The 26,535-nt window shown below is 41.3% G+C and overlaps 1 protein-coding gene across 1 annotated transcript in view; it reads left to right on the top strand.

The window, feature by feature from the left end:
* EHBP1 (EH domain binding protein 1) overlaps nt 1-26,535 on the top strand; it is a 763,964-nt gene that overhangs the window by 584,851 nt on the left and 152,578 nt on the right. The window contains 4 exon segments of the mRNA XM_030196160.1: nt 10,513-10,640; nt 13,095-13,233; nt 13,364-13,470; nt 25,721-25,844. Coding sequence (XP_030052020.1) covers nt 10,513-10,640; nt 13,095-13,233; nt 13,364-13,470; nt 25,721-25,844 — 498 coding nt within the window.

The following is a 26,535-nucleotide window of genomic DNA, read 5'->3' as shown; positions in this document are numbered from 1 at the left end:
ACTATGGCACCAACAGTTGTCTCCTTCTCGCCCAGCGTCTTACTGATGGTTTTGTAGCCCATTCCAGCCTTGTGCAGGTGTATGATCTTGTCCCTGACATCCTTAGACAGCTCCTTGCTCTTGGCCATTTTGTAGAGGTTAGAGTCTGACTGATTCACTGAGTCTGTGGACAGGTGTCTTTCATACAGGTGACCATTGCCGACAGCTGTCTGTCATGCAGGTAACGAGTTGATTTGGAGCATCTACCTGGTCTGTAGGGGCCAGATCTCTTACTGGTTGGTGGGGGATCAAATACTTATTTCCCTCTGCAGAATGCAAATAAATTCATATACTTTCCACAATGTGATTTTCCGGATTTAATTTGTGATGTGCTATCTCTCACTGTTACCAATAACCTACCCTTCAATTATGGGCTGCTCATGTCTTTGTCAGTGGGCAAACTTACAAAATCAGCAAGGGATCAAATACTTATTTCCCCCACTGTATCTATGCACCATTTCTATAGGAGAAACTATCGGGGACCTGTGAAAATTCTCAGGTTGTTTTTTTCTTTTTTTTCCACCAGAAGAATACAATACAAAAAGAAATAAAGAAACACTGATTCCCCATATATTCCAACCCCTGGGCTATCAAAGGTCTTTCCTTTAGAAATGACAGCTCAAGTTGTTTCATTTCTGCCAGTTGCTCAGCATGCCTCTCTAGCTGTTCTCCATGCAAGGTCATCTACTCTCCATGACTTTTCATCTTAGAAACCGTAGCTCCAAAATCAGTTTTAATTTCTTTGATTGCCATTTTAAAGTTAATGCCCATAGCTCTAATAGCTTGCCATAGAGCCTCCAAAATTACTGCAGCTGGTTGTTCAGCTTCCCCCCACCAGAGAGAGATTACTTCCACTCCAGCCTGCAGCAAAGGTGTTCCTGCAGCCAAGCTAGCTGCCAGATGGTCCTGCATAGCAACCCTTCCTCAGTTGTGGCTCTCACCAACCACACAGGAATGAGACTCCACCACCATTGCCACCACTGGAGCTTTTTCTGGGGTGGGGGGCGGGGGAAGTTGGCCTCGGTTCTTGGCTGAGAGACACCCGATCAACGCTGAGGTCTGCTGACACAATCAGCATTCCTCCCAAAGTAGGCTCCACTTTAATGTGTTACAGCCCCCTCGAGCGTGGACTGCACCAGTCACATCAGAGCAACCGAAGCCAGAGGGTTAGTTTTCGAGGCTCCTTTCCATTTTCCCATGCTAAAAATGGCCAATTCAATGGCAACTTCCGGGAGATACACGAGCAAAGGAGAGCAGTGCGCCATGCCTGTGCTCCCAACACCCCTTGCCCCTCCTTTCAGATTTCACAAACTTTATCAACTTTTTAGTGATTTTCTTTAAAGCACCCTTGTTTATTCTAAATGCCTTGCTTCAGAAATCTGAAGGACAGTGTTTTTAGAGCTATACCAAATAGCATATTTTCTATTCGGCCGAATACAAATAATGAAAAATATTATTCGGCCATATAAAAATACTGAAAAATATTATTTGGCCATATACAAATACTAAATGCAAATAATGGACATTGAGCTTTAACATAGCAAATAATAAAAGTAGCAATGTAAAATCAGAGATCAAATGTTTATTTCAGTAGGATTTAGTTCAGTAGAGCCCCGGATTATTTGTATTTGAATTTAAATTACTATTTGGCTGAATAAGAATAATGTATTAGGGGCACTGTTCAGGGCTGAATCAAATCGAATTTGAATATTCAGTACAGCCCTAATATTTTTGTCTCAGTATATCCAGAATTTTTTAGTGCAACATCTTCTTGGGATTTTCAGTCATAGCATATGCTTGCCAGCGAATCTTGATGTTTCAAAATGGAGTGTCTTATGTTTCTACATGCTGAAAGTGATTCTTTAATTCTCTGAGGACAAGCAGGCATAATATTTTCACATGTGGGTAACATCATCCATGGAGCCCAGTGTGGACAATGCCATAGTGCACTTTCACTTTAAAATTTTGAGGCAGTGCCCCCACCGCACATATGCAGGTGCCTTTCCACCCAATGCTTGAGCGCGGGACCCAGCAGTCCAGCATTTTCCTCAGAGCAGAGAGGTTGGTTTTCTAATCTCTCCTCAGTGCATCAGACTTTTCTATTTTGGTACCTTTTCTTTTTTGGGACATTTTTTTCTCATATTTTTTTTCTTCATTAATTTTAATCTATTTATTGATTTTTCAAATTATTTTTCATTTTTCTTTTTTTCAGCTTTTGAGGCCTCTGAACTCTTCTTTTGGCCAGGAAGCATCGACCACTTTGGGTATGAAACTACTTGAGCTCCCTGGGCCATTGAGCCTTTTGACCTTGTGTCAGTCATTTCTCCCCCCCCCCCCCCCCCCCCATGTCGACAAAGGTGCTGAGTGGCTTTAAAAAGTGTGCTCGATGCAATAGCACCATTTCAAGCACAGACCCCATAACTGGTGTGTTCAGTGCTTAGGTCCCAAAGCACCTGGAGATAAAGTGTGGTCTCTGTGCATGAAAATGAGGACACTTAAAGCCCACAGAGTCTAGCATGAAAACCATTTTTGTTTGGCATCAGCATTGAACATGACAGGGGATTCAGCATTGAACTTGGAACCTGCGTCGGCATTGACATCGGGCGCATAATGTCCGACATTGGACTCTGTACTTCAACCACGTAAGGCTTCCATGCCCTCCTTGTTGGTGCCACATGCATTGAAGGACCTGCAGTGTAAAAAACCTAAGAAGCATCACCATCATTCTCCCTCCAGGCAATCTGCCAACACCTCCCTTGCATTGACATCCTCGATGCACAGGAAGTATCTATACTACAGTGACCACTCTCCTCTCCAACTTATTTCTCATCAAGAGCCTTTGAGATCATCAAAATCTCCAATGCCTTCACAGGCAATAATTCAGGTTGCCTCAACACTGCTATCTCAGCTGGTACCGATGCATACTGTACAGGAGGAAATCTGGGCTACGCTCAAAGAGGAGCTCTTAGGGCTATTGTATATGCAGTCTGTTCAAGTTTACAGGGTGCTTGCGCCAGCCTCAGCCCAACCTGTAGATACATCGGAGACACAGTCATGGGAGAGGTTCTGAACACCGGCTTAGCATCGACTGTCAGGGGCACCACGAACCCAACTTCATCAGAGAAACTTTCTCCAGCCTCGGAGACTCATCTGCCTCGTCATACTTCCATACAGAGCAACGCTCTAGTTGACACACTTCCACGTACTTCCCAAGAACAGTACTTTGAAAAGTCAGACTCAGACCTCTCCAGGGAGATGGAGCAGGACCCACAGGACCTCTCAACTGAGGAGTCCTATGGCATTCCATCTGATTCTTCTCTGCTGCCTGAGAGACACAAGTCTCCTCCAGAAAGTATATCCTTTCCTGGCTTTGTCCGTGAGATGGCCCAAACCATACCTTTCAAATTGGAGACACAGGAAGAATCTGATTCAGAGCTCTATGATTCTCCTTCTAGAGAAAGGGAATCTCTGTTCCACTTCATACAATCATGAGGAATACTCTGATCAAAAACTGAGAGACTCCACTAGCAGTTCAAGCTGCTCCAAAGAAAATTGATACAATGTACAGGATACAGAAATGTACTGGGTTAGAAAAAATGCACTAACCCCATCATTCCTTAGTTGTGAAACCTGCTTTGAAGCGTACTTACAGTACGAGATCTCAGTCTTCTGCTCCTCCAGGCACAGAAGCTAGAACATAAGACTCTTTTGGCAGATCAACATTTCAAGCCTCTATGCTAACCAACCGCATATTAGATTATCGACTTGATTCCACAATTTACTTGAAGTCTATAGTACAGAGTACTCTCCTTTGCAGATTTCCTCCTTTTTGAAAAGGCTAATGAGTTCCTCAAACTTAACAGGAAATTTCCAGATTATCATAAATAGCTGGCAAGCCTTTGATATCTCTTCTCGCATTTCTGCGACATCTTTCCTGGCTCAGAGTTTCTGACCTCAAATCTGATGTCCAGGAGCATCTAGCAGACATCCCTTGTTGTGGAGACTACTTATTAAGTGACATACAGATACTATTAGCCACAGCCTTCTGTCTCCTCTACTTCTTCTAGAAAATTTGCAGGAGGATTTTGGCACTCTAATTACTATACATCTAAGTGTCGTTATACTCCCACTCTAAGGACTTATATCCTTAGCAGCAGCAGCAAGGACAGAAGTCACAGACCCTTTCTCAGTCTAAACAACAACCTAGTTTTTGACTCCTTCCTAGAGAGCATTGCCACCATCCAGTTGTCTCTGCCAAACAACCTACCGGTAGGAGGCAGACTAATCCTTTTTCCACAGAGGTGGCCACTCATAACTTCCAACCATTGGTTGCTATTTATCATCCAGCACAATTACACTCTGAGTTGGGGAAAAAAAAACCTCCCGACCATCCACCAAGAGATTTTTGTTTCAACTCCCTCCAAATGATACTGCTCTGAGAAGAGCTATCTGCCCTCCTCCATCAGAATGCAATAGAACCAGCTCCTTCAACGGAGTGGGGTTGAGGGTTTTACTCCAGATACTTTCTTATACCAAAAAAGACAGTGAGAGTACGACCAATTCTCAACCTGCAAAATGAAACAACTTCCTACTCAAAGTTTTGCGTGGTTTCCCTGGGATCACTTCTTTCTGTGATCCAACCCAACAACTGCCTTTGGTGTCTAGATCTGAAGGAGACATATACTCATATAGCTATTCTCCCTGCACACAGAAGGTTTCTGTGCTTCCGCTATGGGACTCTGTATTATCAATATAAAATCTTGCCATTCAGCTTGGCTTCAGCTCCTCGAATCTTCACAAAATGCCTGATAGTGGTAGCTGCAATGCTTCGCAAGTGAGGCTTACACCTCTTCCCCTACCTCGATGACTAAGTAATCAAGGCAGCTTCACGAGAGTCTGTGCAGACCTCAATTTTATCCACCATACGTCTCCTAGAACTCTTCAGTTTTGTGATATATTACCCCAAATCACATCTTCAGCCAGTTCAGATCTCATTGGTGCTCTCCTGGACACTACTCAGGGTCAAGCCTTCCTCCATCAACTGAGAGCAGAAAACATAATGCATTCTCCGCTCAGATTTCCAGATCTACCCAAGTATCTGCTCGTCAGATGCTCCATCTACTCAGCCACATGACTTCAACAGTCCATGTAATTCTATTGGCTCGGCTACACTTCCGAATACCTCAGTTGGCTCTCTCCTCTCTGGTTTCAAGCCACAGGGTCGCTCTCAGCTCGAGTTATCCACGGCTACAATACTCTCTACAGTGGTGGAGAGTTACCCAGAATCTTACCCGGGGACTTCTGTTCCAGCACCTTCTACATCAGCCCATTCCACATCACAAAGTCCTCTCTACAGATTCTTCCATCGTAGGTTGGGGTGCTCATCTCGATGGTCTCCACACACTGTTCTTGGTCCCCACAGGAAAAACATCATATCAATTTCCTGGAAGTGCAAGCAGTCTGGAACGCCCTCAAAACTTTCCAAGATCACATCCTCGATCAGTTAATTCTTGCTCACATGGTCAACTAGGTTACGATGTATTGCCTGAACAGACATGGAAGTACAGATTCTAACCACTTCTGTCAACAAGCCATCCAGATATGGATTTAGGCAGCTTCTCGAAACATCTCTATAAGAGCTGTTTATGTAGCTGGCAAACAGAATGCTGTAGCAGACAAATTGAGCAGAGTCCTTCAGCCTCACGAATGGTCCCTCAGCATACCTGAGGCTCGTCGAATATTCTAGCAGTGGGGGACCCCAGCAATAAGTCTGTTTGCTTCTCCTCAGAACAACAAGTTTCCCCACTTTTGTTGTAGAACTGTGTAGCTCCAGATGCCTTCCCGCTCCATTGAGGAACAGATCTTCTATATGCCTTTTCCCCACTGCATCTCATTGGGAAAATTCTTCTCAAACCACGTCAAAACCAAAGGACCGTTATTCTCATTCCTCCCTACTGGCCGTGTCAGATTTGGTTCCCTCTTCTAGAGTTATCATCCAGGGAATAATTGAAGTTAGATTCTTTTCCAACCCTAATAACACAGAATATGGGGTCCCTCCTCCATCCAAAACGTTGTTCTCTGGTCCTGATGGCTTGCTATTTGATGACATAAACTTACATTCCTTAAACCTTCCAGACGGAGTTTCTAGAATAGTTCTTGCCTCTAGGAAACCTTATACACAGAAATATAACCGTTTCAAGTGGAGATTTTCCCTCTGGTGTACAGCCAGAGCACTCGGCCCTGCTAGGTGCTCTCTTCCTACCCTTATGGAGTACCTCTTCCATCTTTCGGATTCTGGCCTCAAAACTAATTCAGTCAGACTACACTTGAATTCCATTAGCACTTTTCACTATAGGGTTGATAATAAGCCAGTTTCCATTCATCCCTTGATAATAAAATTCATGAAAGGTTTATTTCATATCAAACCACCTCTGGTTGTGTGGGAACTCAGTCATCTCACTTTACAGCAGGTTCTACCATGACAGGGCTGTGCTCCAAACCCACCCCAATTCTTCCCTAAAGCAGTATCAGAGTTTCACCCCAATCAGTCCATTGTACTTCCTCTTTTATTCCCTAAGCCACACTCTCTCATCCTGGAGAAGCAGTACTGTATACCTTAGACTTCAAGCGGGCTCTTGCGTATTATCTAGAGCATACGAAACCTCATAGAAAATCCTCCCAGCTTTTTGTATCTTCTACCCTAACAGGTTAGGGATGCCCATCACCAAACATACTATCCTGCTTATAATCGAACAAGAAAAACGCCCAAGTTCCGACCTAAATCGGGAGATGGACGATTATCTCACAAAAACGAATAACGCGGTATAATCGAAAGCCGAACTTGGACGTTTTCAACTGCACTCTATCGCGGAAGCGTACAAAGTTGACGGGGGTGTGTCGGAGGCGTGGTGAAGGCGGGACTGGGGCATGGTTATCACCTGAACAGAGATGGGCGCCTTTCGCCGATAATGGAAAAAAAGTATGCGTTTGTAGCTAGAATTTAGGGCACTTTCCTGGACCCTGTTTTTTCACAAATAAGGCCCAAAAAAGTGCCCTAAATGACCAGATTACCACCAGAGGGAATCGGGGATGACCTCCCCTGACTCCCCCAGTGGTCACTAACCCCCTCCCACCACAAAAAATGATGTTTCACAACTTTTTATTTTCACCCTCAAATGTCATACCCACCTCCCTGGCAGCAGTATACAGGTCCCTGGAGCAGTTGTTAGGGGGTGCAGTGGACTTCAGGCAGGTGGACCCAGGCCCATTCCCCCCCTACCTGTTACAATTGTGCTGCTTAATGCTTAATCGTCCAACCCCCCCCCAAACCCACTGTACCCACATATAGGTGCCCCCCTTCACCCCTTAGGGCTATAGTAATGGTGTAGACTTGTGGGCAGTGGGTTTTGAGGGGGATTTGGGGGGCTCAACACACAAGGGAAGGGTGCTATGCACCTGGGAGCTCTTTTACCTTTTTTTTTTTTTTTTTGTAAAAGTGCCCCTAGGGTGCCCGGTTGGTGTCCTGGCATGTGAGGGGGACCAGTGCACTACGAATCCTGGCCCCTCCCACGAACAAATGCCTTGGATTTATTCGTTTTTGAGCTGGGCGCTTTCATTTTCCATTATCGCTGAAAAACAAAAACGCCCAGCTCACAACTTGTCGAATAAAACATGGACGTCTATTTTTTTCGAAAATACGGTTCGGTCCGCCCCTTCACAGACCCGTTCTCGGAGATAAACGCCCATGGAGATAGACGTTTTCGTTCGATTATGCCCCTCCACATCTACTTGGCTGTCTGTCTGTATTTGCTGCACATATACTCAAGCTGGGTTGACCCTTCATGGCCAGGTCACTGCTCACAATGTGAAAGCCATGACAGCTTCAGTAGCCTTTCTGCTCTGCCTTCATTGAAAAAATTTGCAAGGTGGCTACATGGTTTTCTGTTCACACCTTCAATTCTCACTACTATCTGGAGTAGCATTCTGCGTAGAATAGCTAATTTGGACAAGCAGTCCTGCAGAATCTTTTTACTACTTAAAAGTCAACTCTGCCCTCCAGCCCTTACTTACCTGTAGCAGGTGTTCTCCAAGGACAGCAGGCATACATTCTCACATCCCTCCTGCCTCCCTTTGGAGTTGTCTTTTTAGCTTTAGTACTATACTGCTGGTCTCACGCTCGAGCGTTAGGTGAGAAGGCACCTGCACACGCACTGCCTCAAAGATTTTAAATGACAGGGCACCAGGCTCCATGGATGACGTCACCCACATTTGAGAATATATGATGCTGTCGAAGAACACCTGCTACTGGTAAGTAACTTAGCTGTATTGTGCAAAGTACATGAAGTAATGCATTTCTCCAGTATTGTACTGGTTAAGGAGCCTAGCTTCTTAGGATTTTACTTTCAGGTTATGTCTGCAGCCCTCTGCATTCTCACCTAAATACAGTACAAACTATTGTAATCTCTTCTACATGGCAACATAGCACTTTTGTGACTGGGTCTAAGAAATTTGACCACGTAACCCCCCCCCCCCCCCCCCCACACACACACACACACACACAAGGAACACCTCAGATCACAAATAAAATCCTCTCCCTCATCCACAAAATCCATTATTCTGGATCACCTCTTTATCTTTCCCGATTATGGATATCGTATTCCCCACGTAGAGCTTTGTGATCATCCCAGCAGAACTGCCTTGTAGTCTCTTCCTTCTGACACACCTATTTCATTTTTGTGGTTGACCCCTCTCTTTGGAATGCTGTCCCTCCTCATCTGCATCATGGAAAGTTCCTGGATAGATTTAAATCTCCTCTTAAGACATTTCTGTTTCAAGATGCCTTTAATCACTGATCTCCTATTGCCATTTTTTCACATCCTGTGGGGAGTTCTCAGGGAGGCAGTGACAATCAGCACTCTACTACAAGACTGTTCTCACCCTTTCCTATCATAATTGATTTCTTTTCACATTTTGACTCTTTGAGAATAAAGTTCTCTTATTTTGACCACAGTATTCTAGTTGTTCTCTTAATAAAAAATAAAACAAAGACCAAGGCTGCATGTTGTTGACTCTGTTTTTGTTCAAGTAATTATATAGTAAGTCAATTGCTATGCAAAATTCTGTGTGTTTTTGGTCATTTATGTTCAGCAGATTTCTGTGTCTCAGTTCTCTTTGGGGTTCAGTTTCAAAAGAGAAAAACATCTAAAAAGTGGCATAAAGCAGTATTTGAATGTTTTTCTCGCCAAAACATCCAGATCGGTATTTTCAAAACCCATTTTCCAGATGTTTTTCTATGCGTTTCATCTGCAGTATGCCAAAATCTCAAGGGAGCATGTTGGGGGTGTGTTAAGGACGGGATTTGGGGTTCCTAAAACCTGGATGTTTCTCAACTATAATGGCGAAAAAAATGAAAACGTCCAGAACTAAAACTAAGATTTTATGAGCTAGACCTGTTTTAATAATGACTAAGCCACAAAAAAGTGCCCTAATTGACCAGATGACCACTGGAGAAATAAAGGAATGACCTCCATTTACTCCACAAGTGGTCACTGACCCCCTTCCCACCCCCCTAAAAATGTAAAAGAAACAGTACATACCAGCCTCTATGACAGCCTCAGATGTTATTGCCAGTCTGTGACACCTGCAGCCATAAGGGCTTTTGTAGCGGTGTATAGTTGGTTAAAGTAGTAGTAATAGTAAAGTAGGTTTTTGGTGGGTTTTAGAGGGCTCACTCTACTATGTAAGGGAGCAACGGTAAGATGTGTACTTGGGAGCTCTTATGTGAAGTCCACTGCAGTGTACACTAGGGTGCCCTACTGCTCTGCTAGGATGTCTGTGTGGCCAGTCTACTAAGAATGCTGGCTCCTACATCCCAATGATTTGATTTTGTGTGTTGTTCACTTGGACATTTTTTTTAATGTACCAAAATGACATGCACAGAGCACAAAAACATCTAGGAAGTGGCCATTTTTGAAAAAAAAAATGAGACATTTTGCTATATTGAAAATTGCTATATTTGCTAGTTGGATTCTGGATGTTTTGCATAAAACGTCCAAAGTAGGGCTTAGACATCATATCGAAAATGCCCTCTTTATAAATGTTGCTTATGAGCCTGCATGAAGAAAGTTCAAACTGCATGTTTATACATGTTAAGTAGCTTTACAATAGTACTGTATCTATCAAGTTCGTTTTTCTCATTCATTTAGCTAAATGTACCCCAGTAGTTGGCTTTGAGCCAAGAATTGTCTAGTTTGGAATATTTGTAAAGAAAAATCACATAAGACAACTGTTAAGCTTGGAACATACTTTCCTTGTCCAGTATATAGTTCTTAATTCATGTTTGCATGTCAGATTTCACAACTTTGCTTAAAACGTGTAATAATATGAATGGGATCACTAGTAAATTGACACATTGTTGAATAAACCCCACATTTACATGCATCTCGCTCTGTTGCACAACATTTGCATATTTAGATGGACAGAACAGTAAGTTGTTGGATTTGAAGCTGAAGAGGCTCCTAGAAGCTGAGCCACAGGTGGCAGACTCACTCTCCAGCGCAGCACAGAAAGCTATAACTGATAACTTAGAACAAGAAATTAAGGTGAGTTCTAGTTGAAGGTTGGTTTTTTTTCTATTTGTCATTGAACAATTCAGTGTGATAATTGATAAGCTATTTTAACAAGTTCTGTGCTGTAGTCCCTGCCTATAGATTGTCATATAATCTATTATTTATTTGTATAGTTCATTCCAGACATATGCAGCACTATACATACACAAAAGACAGTCCCCTCCTTGTGTTTACAGTCTAGTCAACTGAAAGATACAGCACATAAAGAAAAAAAATTAAAAACAAAAACAATTAATACAAGATGAACTAGAGTAGAAAAGGTGTATCAAAAAGAATGAAAGCAATGGGGATTAAATTGAGGACCATCAAATGTCCTGGTTGAACAGTGAATATTTTAATAACTATCATTTACAAAATTGGTAAATGCTGGGGTTCTAAGTAATACATGATTTGTACAGTACAAGCAATGGATAATTGCCAAGGAGTTAATGGAGGATGCCCAAGTTGGGTACAGTGCTTAGTTTTCTTTTACAAGCAAGTAACTTTTCATTTTAGTAACTAATGCCAGGGTTTTTTTTAATATAAATGATGTGTAAAAAGGTTACTGCAATGTTTCTCCACAAAATTATAATATTAATCTAAATAGCCCTACATCTTTTGGGCATTACACTTGGGTATAACTTTTCACCGACCTTCAAGCTGTTAGAGGACTATATTGCTGGCTGAAAGGATTTCCTTCTCTAGCTATGGAACTGCTTTGAAGTCCCAAAACAATGACTTTCATTGCTTTCTTTTACATTGCCGGTTCCTATAAATTGGTGATGAAAGTGTGTGGCAACAGCAGAGGACTTTTGGTCCTTATCTTTGAACAAAGGGGAGCCTAGGTCAAGTCCGATTTTTGCGTTGAGTTTAGCTTTCTGTGTGGATTTAATGCAAAATGAAGCTGGTCTAAGAATAATACAATGGATTGAAAAGGCTAACTGAATTAGTGGGCTTAGAGGAATACGTTTGTAAACTGGCTGAAGTCCCTTGTCATAAAAAGGTTTCTTAAAACGGGATTTACAGGCTAATTGCACTGATATTTAACTTGTTGTCAGGCCTAAAAAAATTAGCCTTGTTTAATTTGAAATGGTTTAATCTGTCACAGGGCTATTGTGAATAGCATTGGAAAGTAGGTATTATAAGGAAAATCAGGACAGCCTTGTCAGTAATAGCAGAAAGGAAAACTTTATCAGTGATTTGCTTATTTTACTAACTTCATTTGGAAAATAAGTTCTTGTGAATCTCAGCAGAAGTGCTTCATGGCAACATATCTGGAAAAGGATGTATTGCTTTCTCAAATTTTTTTTTTTAATTAAGCTCTGGAAAGATACAACTTTCTTTGCCTTTCATTAATTTCTTTGTACTTGAAAAAATGTGTTAAAAAGGATATATGGTGTCCATCTGTTCTTACAGAGCTTGCAGCATCAGCTTTCATTTGTTTTGTTTTTTATTTTATTTTAATAAAATGCAGTTTACACATTTACAAATGAGGCATTCTATATTTGTGGAAAAGGATAAACTGTTACCTTCCCCTGAGGATTCTGTATCCCAGGCCTCCTTGAGGCTAGAGAATAGGCCATTGGAGAACTCCCTCATTACCGATTGTCTCAATGCACAGGAAGGGCAAAGTCTTGGGAGCTTTTGATAACCAGTTTCAGCATTCAGCAGGCTCAGCTATTAGTCATGCATCTTAGCCTTTCCCTATTTACTTTCAAAACACTTAATAAAAATAATAAAAGATTAGGTATAAAATGAAATATTTGTTTGGTACACAGCACCTCAGTATCTGCAGTCTCCACACATTGCAGTGGTTCAGTCTTCTGGGATATTTCATGTTGATGGAACCATTTGAATTTGTTACCAATATTAGCATAGGAAGCTCCCGAAAAGAATTGTCATTTACTTCACTGTAAAAGGTCTTCATACAAATCTGGCTTTGGAAGTTATACCTGATGAAATACAGTTCAGTGGACTAGTATTATAATCCTAACCTTTTAGCCGTTATCAAGTATTTGTGGTTTATCTCAATGGGCATAAAATTATAAACTAGCTCTTCTTGTTATACCAACCTATGGGACTGTAACAAAAAATGATAGAATCTGTTCCTAAGCAAATATATCAAATAGTGAGAAAGAGAGAATAAAGGGACAGAGCTTTGGAAATGATACAGATCATGTTCACAAGTATAAATTGCAGTTTCACACTAATGAGTGGGGATGCTTGAAGACTGAGCCGAGAGGGTGCATCTTTTCCTTAAACACTGCACTGATGGTATTTAGCAAATTTTATTGCTTAGCAGCTGTGGCAAGGGAAAATATACCTTAATCTCTCAAAATAGTTGGTCAGCCTCTTTCTACTATGTAATTTCTCCGTTGCTAAACTTGGTTTATATATTAGTAAACAAGATTCTTTTTGTGTGTTTGGTTTTTTTTTTTTCATCATTAGAATGGCACTGAAGATCACCATACAGAGCGATTGGAGAAGGCACCAGAGCGTTTTAGAAATCCTGTCATATTCAACAAGGATTCAACGGTCAGAAAAACTCAGCTCCAGTCTTTTAGTCAGTATGTTGAAAACAGGCCAGGTATGAAATAATGTTTACACCATCTTCTAATGTAATACTTAACGATAAGTATATTAAAACTTGACATTGTTAGTCTGTTTATAAATATGGGGGTTTGTAATAAATTTGTTTTCTCCTCCTTCTTTTCAAGAGATGAAAAAGCAAAGATCAGTACAGGAAGATGCAAAAAGAGGGAATGGGGAGAAGATGGTGATAACTGAGACTCAGAAGAAGTCATCAGAAGATGAAGTGCTTAATGTATATTAATTTTTTTTTTTGCCTGGTTTCATAGTTGCTGATAATTCCAAACTGAATGCTTTTATTTGTTAAAATGAGATGTTAGGGTTTTTCCACCCCCCCCCCCCCCCAAAAAAAAGATGTCAATCTGCACTGCATTCAAAGAAGAGTGAGAGAAGTGCACTACTGAATTAGTCTGCACCACAGTGATAATTGTCAGATAAAAATATGATTTTTTTTCAGAGTTCCACAGCCTCCGCTTCCCTGAAACATTTCCATCAGGGCACTTCCCATAAAAAGATTCCAGTATTGATCTTCCGGGAGGATTTTAATTATTACAATAGCAGATACTGCAGAGCTGCACTTAGAGGGAAGAGTCACAGGAGACCTGCTAGAATTTCTCAGCCAACCCATTTTGTTGGCTTGGGTTAATGGGTGTTCAACCTTTCCATTATCCAGATCAGCCGTGAATTACTAGCTGAATGATGTTTGCATTAATACAATATATATGGTAATTTCTTCACTTAATTAACAGGGAGGTTCAGCTTAGTAGGGGTATGGGCTGATCATGTGTAAAATTGATTTGTGAGGGAAATATTTGATAGACCGCAGGGAAAAAGCTGTGTTTGATGGACAGCTATGGGACAGAGGCAGGAAGAACAAGCTTTAACCTGATTTTTGTCTGGAAGCATAACATACTCTTCAGAGGTAGTTTGCTCCACAAACTATAATTTATTTGAATATATTCATTGGTTTTGCTAACATTGGAAAGAGGGTAGGTAGTTGGTATCATCTTTACTGTGATATACATTTTGAGATACCTGTTCTGAATTCTTAATGATCTGCATACTTCTTGAAGAAAAAAAGATTAAGCTTTATTCAATTATTTTCCTTAAATACCACCTATAGTTTTCTTATTGTCATTGTAGAGAGTTGCTGTGTGCTACAAGGATGTGTGATTATTGTATCTTTTGTAGCTGTTACATTGACAGTATCTTAGTTTTCCCACGCACCAACTCATTTTCTACCCCCCCCCCCCCAATTCCAATTTAGTAAATACAGTCTCTTGTAGGTGTCTACCAAGTGAAATCCCTTCCTTACTCAGAGATAATTCCATACATGTATAGATAAATACTTGACAAGTAGCTTTCTCCACTGAGTTTAATCTACCCCAGAGTTGATTTTCAGACCAAAACGATCCAAGATCTAAAAATTTTAAGTTCACTTTGGTTACAGATTTCCTCTGAGGACAAACAGGACAAGAAGTCCTCACAGCATAGGAGCCTGCAAAGGAAAACAACTCTAGCTTAGCATTTACTAGCAGCTTTTGAGCCACTCCACAATGCATGACCACTTCCCACCTGCCAGTATCACGTGGGACCAGCTTAGTCTTCATCTTTCCACCAAGCCATTCAGATATTCACATTGCCAGAGCTCACCTCAAGAAATTCTGTTTTCCATTATGTAACTTCCCACTACAGAGTGATTTGCTCCTGATCCAGTTGGTCAACTGGTCCCCAGTTGAGCTTTGCAGGTGGCTTGAGTCTGCAGAGTCATATCTGGAGGTCTTCAGACCCCTGTTTGTGGTACCCTGCAAATTTGCTTCTTTCCTTCCTTCACCTCTCCCCTGTTTCCTGTGGAACTCTCCAGCACAACAACCTTTAAAAGAAAAAAAAAAAGAGAGAGAGGAGAAGGAAAGAGGTTTACTGGAGAGCAGAGGCGTAGCCAGACCTGACATTTTGGGTGGGCCCAGAGTTAACATTGTGGGTGGGGGGGAGAACTAGGCATATAGGCGTGAGTAGCGCTTGGTATACTCCTAAATAATGCCTTAGAGTGCACTTGATAATGGATTTCTAAGTAAAAAGTCTGTTCTGCATCAACATAAACATGCACACTTATGGAAACCTTGGAAGCACTGACATTTTTAAATGAAATTGCATTATCCCATAACTTAAACTTTACCGTTATGGTAGACTTGAGTCTGGTCAACCTCTCAACACACATCACAGTATCCTGAACAATAATTACTGCAGTGGCACATATCCCTCAACTTTAAGAAATTCAGATTGTGGCTTTGACCTATTTCAGGGGCCAACTACAGAAGAAGTATGGTTCACCCAGATATCATATGATTCTTGTGGGGAACCTTGATTTAGTCCATCGGGCTCTGCAGAAGCCTCCTTTTGAGCCACTCTGGAACGCCTCCTTGAAAGATCTTACACAAAAGACAGCATTCCTGGTGGCTGTTGCATCAGCACATAGAGATTCAGAGCTTCAGACTGTCTTGTTGGGATCTTTCTCTGCTTTTCAGAGGCAGGGGTCTCCCTGCGCACAGTTCCTTCCTTTCTTCCAAAAGTGGTATCAGAATTTCATCTCAACCAATCTGTGGAGCTTCCATCATTTTGCAGAGAGGACGAAGAACCTCAGTATTCTTCCTTGAAGCTTCTCAATGTGCGTACAGTCCTCATTGGATATCTGGAAGTGACGAATGAGTTTCAAAAATTGGGTAAACTGTGCTTTTTGGAAAAACACAGGCATGGCCTCGTAGCTTCCAAGCCCACAGTTGCTAGATAGCTGAAGGAGACTATAGTGTCAACTTATTTGCTTGTGGGGAAGCAGGCTCCTCAGGCCTTATGGGCTTATTCTATGAGACATACAGCGATATTCTGGATGGGAGACTCTTACTATCTCTAGCAGATATCTGCAAGGCTGCGACATGGTCGATTCTGCATACCTTTGCTAAGCACTACAGGGTGGATGTTGCGGCGTGCTCGGAAGCCAGTTTTGGGGCTTTGGTCCTCAGGGTGTCTGTGCCAGGATCCCGCCCACTGGAGATTGCTTTTACACATCCCACAGGTTCTGGAATAGTGGGAAACTATGTAATGGAAGGAGAAATTAGGTCTTACCTGATCATTTTCTTTCCAGTAGTCCTTCCCACTATTCCAGAGGCCCGCCCGAGGTTTCTGAGATGTTTAGTCGGTGCAAAGTAATGGGACAAATAATGACTGTCTTTCATGATGCTTCCTGCATATCTCTTCTTTACAAGTTGTCCAGAGTTGAAAGAGGTCCTTATGTGTTTGCTCATCTGGTTAGTGTTAGATTAGCGAATTGTTTAAGGTTGTTGTGTTTATTTTGAGTATTATCCTTACTGTTTGTCTACGTAAATACCGAGGAGCTGGACTGGATGCCAAGAGAGATATGTCTCAGCTCAGTTTACAGTTCTCTATCTCCACATGCTGGTTGATGGACACAACTATCCCACAGGTTCTGGAATACTGGGAAAGACTAATAGAAAGAAAATTATCAGGTAAGACCTAATTTCTCCTTTTTATATGTTTATCTTGTAGTCCTGTTGCTGTTATGTGGTACTTTTTCAAATGCATCAGTCTCCATGGATCCCAGAATTGCATCTAATACTATGGAATGCATCCGTTCACCCTCAACATTGAGCATCAATGGAAGCCATCAGGATCAGTTATCATCCAGGTCCTGCCTGAAGAAGAGGAAGGATTAATCCTCAACTTTGACACTGGGGACTCCTGATGCTAAACACCAGATACTTATCACACTTCATTGGAGTGCGACACCAAAAGTACCAAGTCATTAAAGTTACTGGTGGCCTCAACTCCCCTGATGGGAGGAGCAGTCATCATCCTCGTTATCAGAATTGGCAAGAACTGCCAAGGACCTGAAACCTGGCATCTGATACTACACAATTGACTCAAGAAAATGTAGCCATTCCTACCACATTCCCTCTGCCATTGTCGATGGCAGCCATTGACGAGCAACTCATGAGGAGATTCAATAAGTAGATGGAGCATTTCTTTGCTCCACATGATGCTTCAGCTTGGACACCATCTGTGTTGATACAGAGAGAGATCCAGCTGATCGTCAAACTTCAGTGCTGCCAGCAGGGGAGGTTTCAACACTGAGAACTAAGAGGGCTGTGGGTATTAAAATATCTTTCACACCCTTGTCGATCTCCAATGCTTTTGAGGGAGGAAGCTTCCCCAAAACATTGGAGAACCTTGGTTTTTGGACACCCACGTCCAAGGCCTGACATCGATGTCAGTAAATCAAGAGATCCAAACTTCTCCTTTGGAGTTTTTTTCAGGGTCTAACTCTAAGCACTCCTTGGACTCTGATTATGAGCCACATGTATTCTCGAAATGTTCAACTGGCTTGCCATTAGACCCCTGTCTTCCTTATGAGAGAATAAAAACCCCTCCAGAGGAACTCTCGTTCATTGATTTTGCGCAGGGGAGAAACACTAGACATCCTGCAATTCCTAGTACCTAACTCAAACCCCAAAAAAGCTGTGACAGTGCCCATTCACAGGATCCTCAAGGACATACAGGGAGAGGCCTAGTGGATAGAGCACCGGTCTTGCAATCCAGAGGTGGCCGGTTCAAATCCCACTGCTACTCCTTGTGATCTTGGGCTAGTCACTTAACCCTCCATTGCCTCAGGTACAAACTTAGATTGTGAGCCCTCCTTGGACAGAGAAATATCCAGAGTACCTGAATGTAACTCACCTTGAGCTACTACTGAAAAAGGTGTGAGCAAAGTCTAAAATAAAATGTAGATGAGAATTGGGACTCTATAGTGTACCTATAAATTAGAAAGTCCACTCTCTGTACAGAATCTAGAGAGCTCCCAAATTCGAAAAATAGCAGCTTCCTCGCTATTCCATGGTGGTCAAATCTGCTCTCAAAAAGGCTATAAGTTGCAAGATTCTTTCCTTGGTACTCCTGGGGGGGTGAGGGGAGAGAAGCTTGAACATTTGGAATCTTTTGAAAGAAAGGTTTTCAGAATACTATACTCCCTGCATAGCTTTTTATCAGCTTTTCATGGGCACATATTTGTAAAACATTGTGCAAAGTGTTAGGGATTTTGTACACACTCTCCTTCGGGAGAAGGCTGAGCAGTTCCATTTGCTAGTGGGAAAAGGTCAGGAGTGTGGAAAATACATAGTCCATGTACGCTATGATATTTTTGATATAGCATCGAGAACTTCTGTAGTGGGAGATTCGCCTGGCTGGCTCTGGGCTTCAGACCTAAGATATGATGTGCAAGATAAACTTGTTGAGAAGCTGTGCCGAGGAGAGAATCTCTTCAGAGATAAGGTGCAAGAAGCTGTTACCCTTATCAAGCAGGACAGTGATCCCCCCTTCAAATCCTCTCCAGGCCCACTAACCCAGCCTTCTATTCCAGGAAGTGTTAGAGTGGAGAGAAAAGGGGGTCCCATTATTCTCAAAGGCATATGTGTCCCCCATCTCTCCCATTCCTTACAGTCAAGACGGGGATTTCACTCTCATCCTAGACAGCAGAGGACCCAGAAGACCTAACTAGCTATGCCACCAAACCTAGGGGTACAGTTTTGACTGCCTCCATGAGACCATAACCAGTGTCAAAAAACACAGAGGTCTTACCAATAAAGCAGTAAACACTTATACTTTTATAGAGAAAGTACCTCAGAACTACCGCTGTTGGTATTATGCAAATTGCTCATTCATCAGCGTCAATTGTTCTCATTACCTCTCGCCTGGACTACTGCAACTTACTCCTCACCGGCCTCCCACTTAGCCATCTATCCCCCCTTCAGTCTGTTCAGAACTCTGCTGCACGTCTCAAATTCCGCCAGAACCGATATACTCATATCACCCCTCTCCTCAGGTCACTTCACTGGCTTCCGATCAGATACCGCATTCAATTCAAGCTTCTCCTTCTTACCTACAAATGCACTCAGTCTGCTGCCCCTCACTATCTTTCTACCCTCATCTCCCCTTACGTTCCCGCCCGTAACCTCCGTTCACAGGATAAATCCCTCCTCTCAGTACCCTTCTCCACCACCGCCAACTCCAGGCTCCGCTCATTCTGCCTCGCCTCACCCTATGCTTGGAACAACCTTCCTGAACCCTTACGCCAAGCCCCCTCCCTGCCCGTCCTCAAGTCTTTGCTTAAAGCCCACCTCTTCAATGCTGCGTTCGGCACCTAACCCTTGCCGTTCACTGAATCCAGACTGCCCCAATTTGACTGCCCCTATCGGACCAACCGTTCACTTGTCTATTAGATTGTAAGCTCTTTGAGCAGGGACTGTCTCTCTTTGTTAAATTGTACAGCGCTGCGTAACCCTAGTAGCGCTCTAGAAATGTTAAGTAGTAGTAGAGTCTCATTCATTGGTCCAAAAACCCTTTTAACTTTATTTTTTTTACTTTTCTTTACGTTCTCAGTTTTCTTAATTTTCTTAAACTCTTTATCAATAACTTTTCTTCATAATGTGAGTCATTGAATCAAAACCAGCTCGCACTTATCTTATTTAAAACTCCGGGTCCCGTTTCACCTAGATAGCAGGCTTCCTCAGGGATATATCTTTTTTTGAGTAATGCAGCTTACTCATATGTTATGATCTTCATCTAAAAAATATATAATACATCATTTAAACACTCCCTTCCCTCTTAGAAGCCAACATAGTCAAACCAGTTAGAACAGGTGAAAGAGGGCAGGATTTTACTCCAAGAATTTCATGATCACAACAGGGTAGCTCTACATATTCTTCCTACGTTCCTTCCTAAGGTAGTGGTGGATTTCTATCTTAATCAGTTTACTGTTTTGCCAATATTTTTTCCCAAGCTTCATGTCCACAAATTTGAGAGCACACTTCACACATTCGATTGCAAAAGAGCTTTGGCTTATTTAGAGCAGACTACAGCCCTTAGAAAATCCACTCAATTTTTTGTTTCTTTTGACTCAAATAGGATAGGGGCTATATTCAATAAACACACACTATCTAATTGCCTAACATTGCATTTCCTTTGCTTATGCCCAGGCAAGTTTGACTTTTGAGGGTCACATCAGAAATATGGTGACATCAGTAATCCACTTGAGATCAGCATACATAGAGGAAGTATGTAAGCCTGCAACGTGGACCATTTGTGGACATTCATACACCCCACTCCATCCCCCAGGCCACCTTCCAAACTAAAATATACAAAAAGGATGGCTGCTACCAAAAATATATTTGAGTTTGCCTACTGCGCTGCCTTTTTTTAAAATTGTTTTTCTCCTTTTTTTCTGTTGAAGACAGCCTGTGGCTAGAGAGCACCATGCTGCTTGTCCTCAGAGAAAGCCAAGTTACTTACCTGTAGTAAATGTTTTCCATGGACAGCAGAATGCTAGTTGTATTCCACTCAAGCTGAACAAATAGACTGAGCTGGTCCCACACCACAGTGGTAGGTGGGAAGTGGTTTACATGCACGGTGGAACAATTCAAAAGCTTCTAGTAATTACTACCATGGAGAAGCTTTCGCATACATGCTCTATTGGTGATATACCCATATTGTGAGGACTTCCGTGCTGCTATCCACAGACAATACCTGCTACAGTAAAGTAATTTGGGTTTCCTTTATCCTATCCTGTGTATTTGGGGGGGGGGGGGGGGTAAATATGTCAGTGGGTGTAAAAGAGACTGTTGGTTTGCCTCTGCCTCAGAGGCAGACTGATCATTGGAACAATAGCCCAAAGCAGTAAGGGGCCCACTCTCCCCTAGCCTCCATCTAGTTTAATCATTTTTCATAGATAGTTAGGGGCCCATGACCCTTATTGCCTGGGGGCTAAATTTGCTGTCAGGCCATCCCTGCTCTGCCTCTTTACATTTGATCAGTTTACTGAATTAACGCCTTTTTAATTGCTGTGTTTCAGCACAGCAAAAACAATGCAGAAGTCAGAATGTATTTTGCTGTAGTTGATGTCCTTATGACATCATTTGATAATCATTACTTTGATGGCATCATTTTCAGAGCTACAGATAGAAACAGATGGCCTGAAAAACTGTAATCAAAGATTTTGCCCATTATCAAACTATTTCTGGGCGGGTAGATGAGTTTATTGGATTGGAGCCACAGGTGACAAACACCCAGAAAATCAAAGAGAAAAAATATAAAAGACCCCAATATAACCAGGGCTTTATCATTTCCTCCTTCACCTCTACGGTTTCACTGAGTTGTTACCGTATAGTTGGCCCTGACAAAATAAAAGCAGTCCATGTTGTGCTGCTTTTCATCTAAGGATTTATAATTCAATTTCTCTAAGAAAAGAAGGATTATAAGTCCATAGATACATAAGGGCAAAACAAGAAATGGTTGAGCATGGTTGAGCTGAGCCATGTGGTAACCTGTGTTACTATAACCTGATAAACTATGGCTGCAAATACCCATATCATGTATGGTGTTATGGGCTGCCATTAGCAATTTTTCAGCTCATTTTATGAGAAACATCTTGAACTTTGTATTTCATTTATGATATGCAGTAAGAATTATATAAACCTGGAATTTTTCACCAGAAATCTGAACAACTCAGATTCCACAGTGAACCTGTGGTTTTAGTTTTACACAATTTCATAATTGAACAAATGTTTTAGAGATCATTGCTGGTAGTGATTCTTGTAGAAATCACCATAATAAAGAAATAGACAATATTAACCTTTTTTAGCTGTTCTTGATAGAGGAGAAACGGTTTAAGATACTGTTACCGCTGAGTAAATTTTACAATCCCCACTGACAGTCTGTCAGCTTTAACTAGCATATCCAGCTTACCCACTGACAAATGAGTCATTAATGAGGAAATGCAGAAGAGAACCAGACTTTTTAAACATGCCCACTGGCAGCTGCAGTCTTGAGATTTTGTATTGAACAGTTAGAATTCCAAAATTACACCATTTGTTATTTGGGAATTATTGTTTTATTTTTTAACCGAGCAGTTTCCTTCTCCTATGGGCTTCCAGGTCAATCAGCATTCAAACTCTACACCTGCTGGGCAAAGACTCCAAAGATCACCTTTTTTCTCATTCTTGTATTACCAACCCTAGCCCAGCCCAATAGTTGCAGCAACATTCCTCAACAACGGGTCATATACCAAAGCTGCTCCTAGAACCCAGCTCATATGGACCATAGGTCCAACCACTAGGTGTCACTGGTGAGAGATGGCTGTGAAGACCTCTTCACCAGAGGCCGTAAACACAGTTTTTACAACATCCCCAGTCAGCCTAGGAAATGGAAGTCCTGATTCAGAAATCAAACCCAGGTTCTCTGACCCAGAGCCACCAGACTGACTTAATTTGAACTATTTATATTAGAGCTGCATACCTTATCATTTATTTATTTTTTCCCAGTTTGTATACCACACTATCCAGTGTGCTAGGCAGTTTACAAATCAATATACATAATTACATTCACATATTAAAAAACACATTAAAACAGTATCTTTATGAAAGTAAACAATCATCAATGAGTTTGATAATTTTACTGGGTAAATTTGTAAGACTTCTGAGAGGCTGACAGTTTTTTACCATCCTGTTAAACTGTTTAAGGTTTTTGAACTATATATTGCTACCACCTCAAGAAATCCAATAGCAATTTTTTAGACCTTGGCGTGACTGGGGAAAGGGACCTTTTGTAATGATAGGGTCATTCTCTGCTTGTTGGGTGTATCACCTAGAACTGGTTGAATAAATAAGTAAACTACTCAAAAGGCTTTGAAAATTAAAAATTGCAATTAAACTAAGCTATGTGTTTCTATTATGTATTATGTTTTTGCTGTTTCAATTTGTTGATTATCAAATTTCAGTGTCCCAAAGCATACTGATATATATTATGGAAAATTCTATTGATGATATAATCTTTAAAAGTTTTTATTGATGAACAGGGCAGGTTGCCCTATCGCAGGATCAAGCATCCCCCTTCTCCATGGGCCCCTGATGTGAACAAACTAGGGTAATATATCCCCTCAGAGTCTGTCCTCTTAAAGGTGCAGGGGTTTGCAGGCCAGTAAAGAAATAGCTGCCTGCCCCATGAGTCCCAGTACCTTTAAGAAGGCAAACTTAGAAGGGACCTACTACTTTTGCAATTTATTTAGATTAAGCATGGTTCCTGCAGGGATGAGTGGAACAATAGCAGCCAGAGTCTGAAGCAATAGATAGTGCATCATCAAGGTTAGGTGGGAAGGGGGAGAGAAACAGAATTCCTCCCCCCCCCCCCCCCCCCCTGTTGATAAAAATTTCTAAAACTTTATTCTGTCTAGATGTAAAGGAACCATATTATAATGAATATACCCTAATGATATGAACTTGTTCTGAATACTCCTTTTTCTTCCAGTACATACAGCAGTTATGTGACAGCTATTATTTTTCCAGCTGTTTCACCATCTAATTAATAAATGTAGAATGATAATCCAATACTTGTTTTATCTAATTGAAAGTTTTACAAATGCTTCTGTATTGTGTTTTCACATTTTCTGACACAGTTAAATAAGGAACTTAACTTTAAGAGGTAATAAGTATTTTTCTTGACAAATGTTATACACACAGGATTTCACTGGAAGACCAATGTGAAGTCCCAGTGATTGCTACTGCACACTGCGATGAGAGACCTGGTCTTTGGAGCATGGCCTTATGTTGTGCACTATTTAGGTAGAATGGAGCTTGAAACCTCAAAGCAGTGATATTTCTAAAACCAGATGGGGAAGTTTTTATCACTCTGAAGCCAGTGGCTGGCTAGGAGAAGCCTTACAATATGGAGATGCCAATATAAAGCAGTCTTACAAGACAGATGTGTGGTAGGAGGGGGAAATTGAGAAAAATCGTTCCTGAGAATGACCTAATTTAAGTATAGGCTTACCTGCAACCTTGATCCTTTCCCTTTGAATCATAGTTTTTGATCTTATCCCATTCTTGGGTGCTGCTTACTTTACTGTGTTTCTTTTTCCTTTTGGTTTATCCATCCCCTATCTCCCCTACTCCCCTTAAGAAATTGTAATACTGTCATCCTCCCTCCACTTATATTTTCCTTCATGTATCCCTCTTTTTTATTTCAGCCCTCTTTTGTCCTGTCTTTACGTTGTTTCTTGTTGTGTGTTCCCCCTGAAACTATTTATTTTGATGTTGTAAACCACTTCAATGTCACTTTACGCTTTAGCGATATATCAAATAAAACTAAACTTGAACTTGCATTTCCACAGTTCACTAGTGGTGCTATCCCTTGAAATGGTGGTAATCGAAGGATAGAACATGAAGTAAAATAGGGTTAGTAAGGAATGTTTTGAAAAAAAAAAGATTTCACTATGTTTTAAAAATGTCTGTCTTCTGCTCCTCAAGCCAGCTGAGAATGGCAAAATTGTGGAGGCCATCACATAATAGTGACACCTAGAGGCCATATTGGAGGGGCACACTTGCCAAGTTCCAGAGGAAAATACTGTCTGTGATTCTATCCAAGGACTCTTGCTGCAATGGCAGAGCTAGATGTGGGAGATGGTAATTTTAAAAAATGAGGAAAAGTTGGTAGTGGCAAAGGAAGGTTTATGGTACTTTAGCCTAGTAGAAGCCAGTTCTGATTGAGCTGGAAACCCAAAGGAGAAGCAGCAGTTGTTAGACCAAAGATTAAATAAACACATTAATAATATTCCATCCCATAAATAAACGTTAATGAGGCAAATAAAATGTTGTTTAAGAATTCTCTGAGCTTCTTATGGGCAGCATATTAATAACAAAAGGCCAGTGCTTTCTACCATTCTGACCTTTAGCATGTGCACCAAAGGTGCTACTGGCCATGAAGGTTTTAACCACATTATTGCAACTATGATAAATTATACCATGCCATATATTAAGTTTAGTAAATGGGCATGATAATGGCGGGCTTTCAGCACAATCAGAACCAGACTCTTTAGTGCTGCTGTGCTGTGACTGTTTGTTCATAATTACTCAATAATTTTCACTTATTTTATATCTTCTACTAGCTCAGTCTAATTGCAGTGATAGTCTTTGACCAGCAGCTATATACTAGGGCTTCCTCTAGAACCTTGCAATCATGGTTCTAAAGTCCAGCCATTAAGTATCATTTTGTTATGACTAGGACCACTGGTAACTTACAGATGTATTGCAAATTAGTGCATTAGCCCCTTAGTTTACTGAACTGACACCAGAAGTATGCTGTGGATTTGCAATTACCAGAGGTTAAAGAATTAAAGAGCTACGAAAATTAAAGGCAGCACCAAAAGTCCAGGGACATGATTATTTTTGTTTTTATAACAAACATGGTTTTCTAATGCAGAATCTTTTACTCAGAAACAGAATGTTTCATTAGCGTTTGATAAGTTATAAGTGTTCCCTTTTTTTTCTTAGTTTTGGTATCCTATTTGGTGCTTTGGTTAAGTGTTTATGGGGGAAAAAACCTTCATTTCAAAAAGTGATATTTTTTTTCTTGTTTGTTCTGTTTAACAGCGAGGGTTCAAAGACACCAGTCAGTATGTTGTTGGAGAATTGGCAGCACTAGAGAATGAGCAGAAGCAAATTGACACCCGTGCCGCGCTGGTGGAGAAGCGCCTTCGCTATCTCATGGACACAGGTATGGTGCCCAATTACACTGTAAACAGTTTTGGCAAATTGAGCGTTCACAAACTCTTATAGAGTTTTGGAAGTGTGAATCTTTGAAGCCTGAATGTTCAGCAGAACTGCCTTGAAAATAAAAAGGCTGCGATTTGCAGCAACCTCTCTGGGTCCTGGTGATAAGAGTGCCTTCATGGGAAGTGATAACTTGCCCTGATACCATGCAAGCCAGCACTATTGAACAGTGTGCTCATCCATGCAGAGCTCGAATACATATCTGTGCCTCATTGATATGCCACTGCTTTAAAAAAAAAGTAAGATCTTCGCTGTTCTACTGAATCAGTGGGAAAAAAAGATTTGGCCAGCTAAAGCCATGTACTGCATAAAACAGAGCACGCTGCAAAGAGGAAAGGCTCCACTGACTAGATCACTGAAAATTTGAGGATACTGTCTGGTTACTGATGCTTCACAATTATATTTTTTCAAGAAATCAGACTTTAAAAAAAACCTCTATAATGCTTAGTTCACATATGCATCTGTAAGGATTAAAGTAAACAGTTTAGTTTTACATAATGTTTTGTGGTGGTAAGGTCCATTTAACAATGACTGCTAAATGGCAACTACTCGTTGAAGAACATTGGGCAGTATTCTGTTTACAGAAATATTAAACAGTGGCAGAAAAAGTGAGGGCTTTGCTAGTTTGGTTGTCT

The sequence above is a fragment of the Microcaecilia unicolor genome, chromosome 3 (assembly GCF_901765095.1).
Source record: "Microcaecilia unicolor chromosome 3, aMicUni1.1, whole genome shotgun sequence".
In the NCBI taxonomy this organism is placed as follows: domain Eukaryota; kingdom Metazoa; phylum Chordata; class Amphibia; order Gymnophiona; family Siphonopidae; genus Microcaecilia; species Microcaecilia unicolor.
This window is presented reverse-complemented; position numbering and strand designations above follow the sequence as displayed.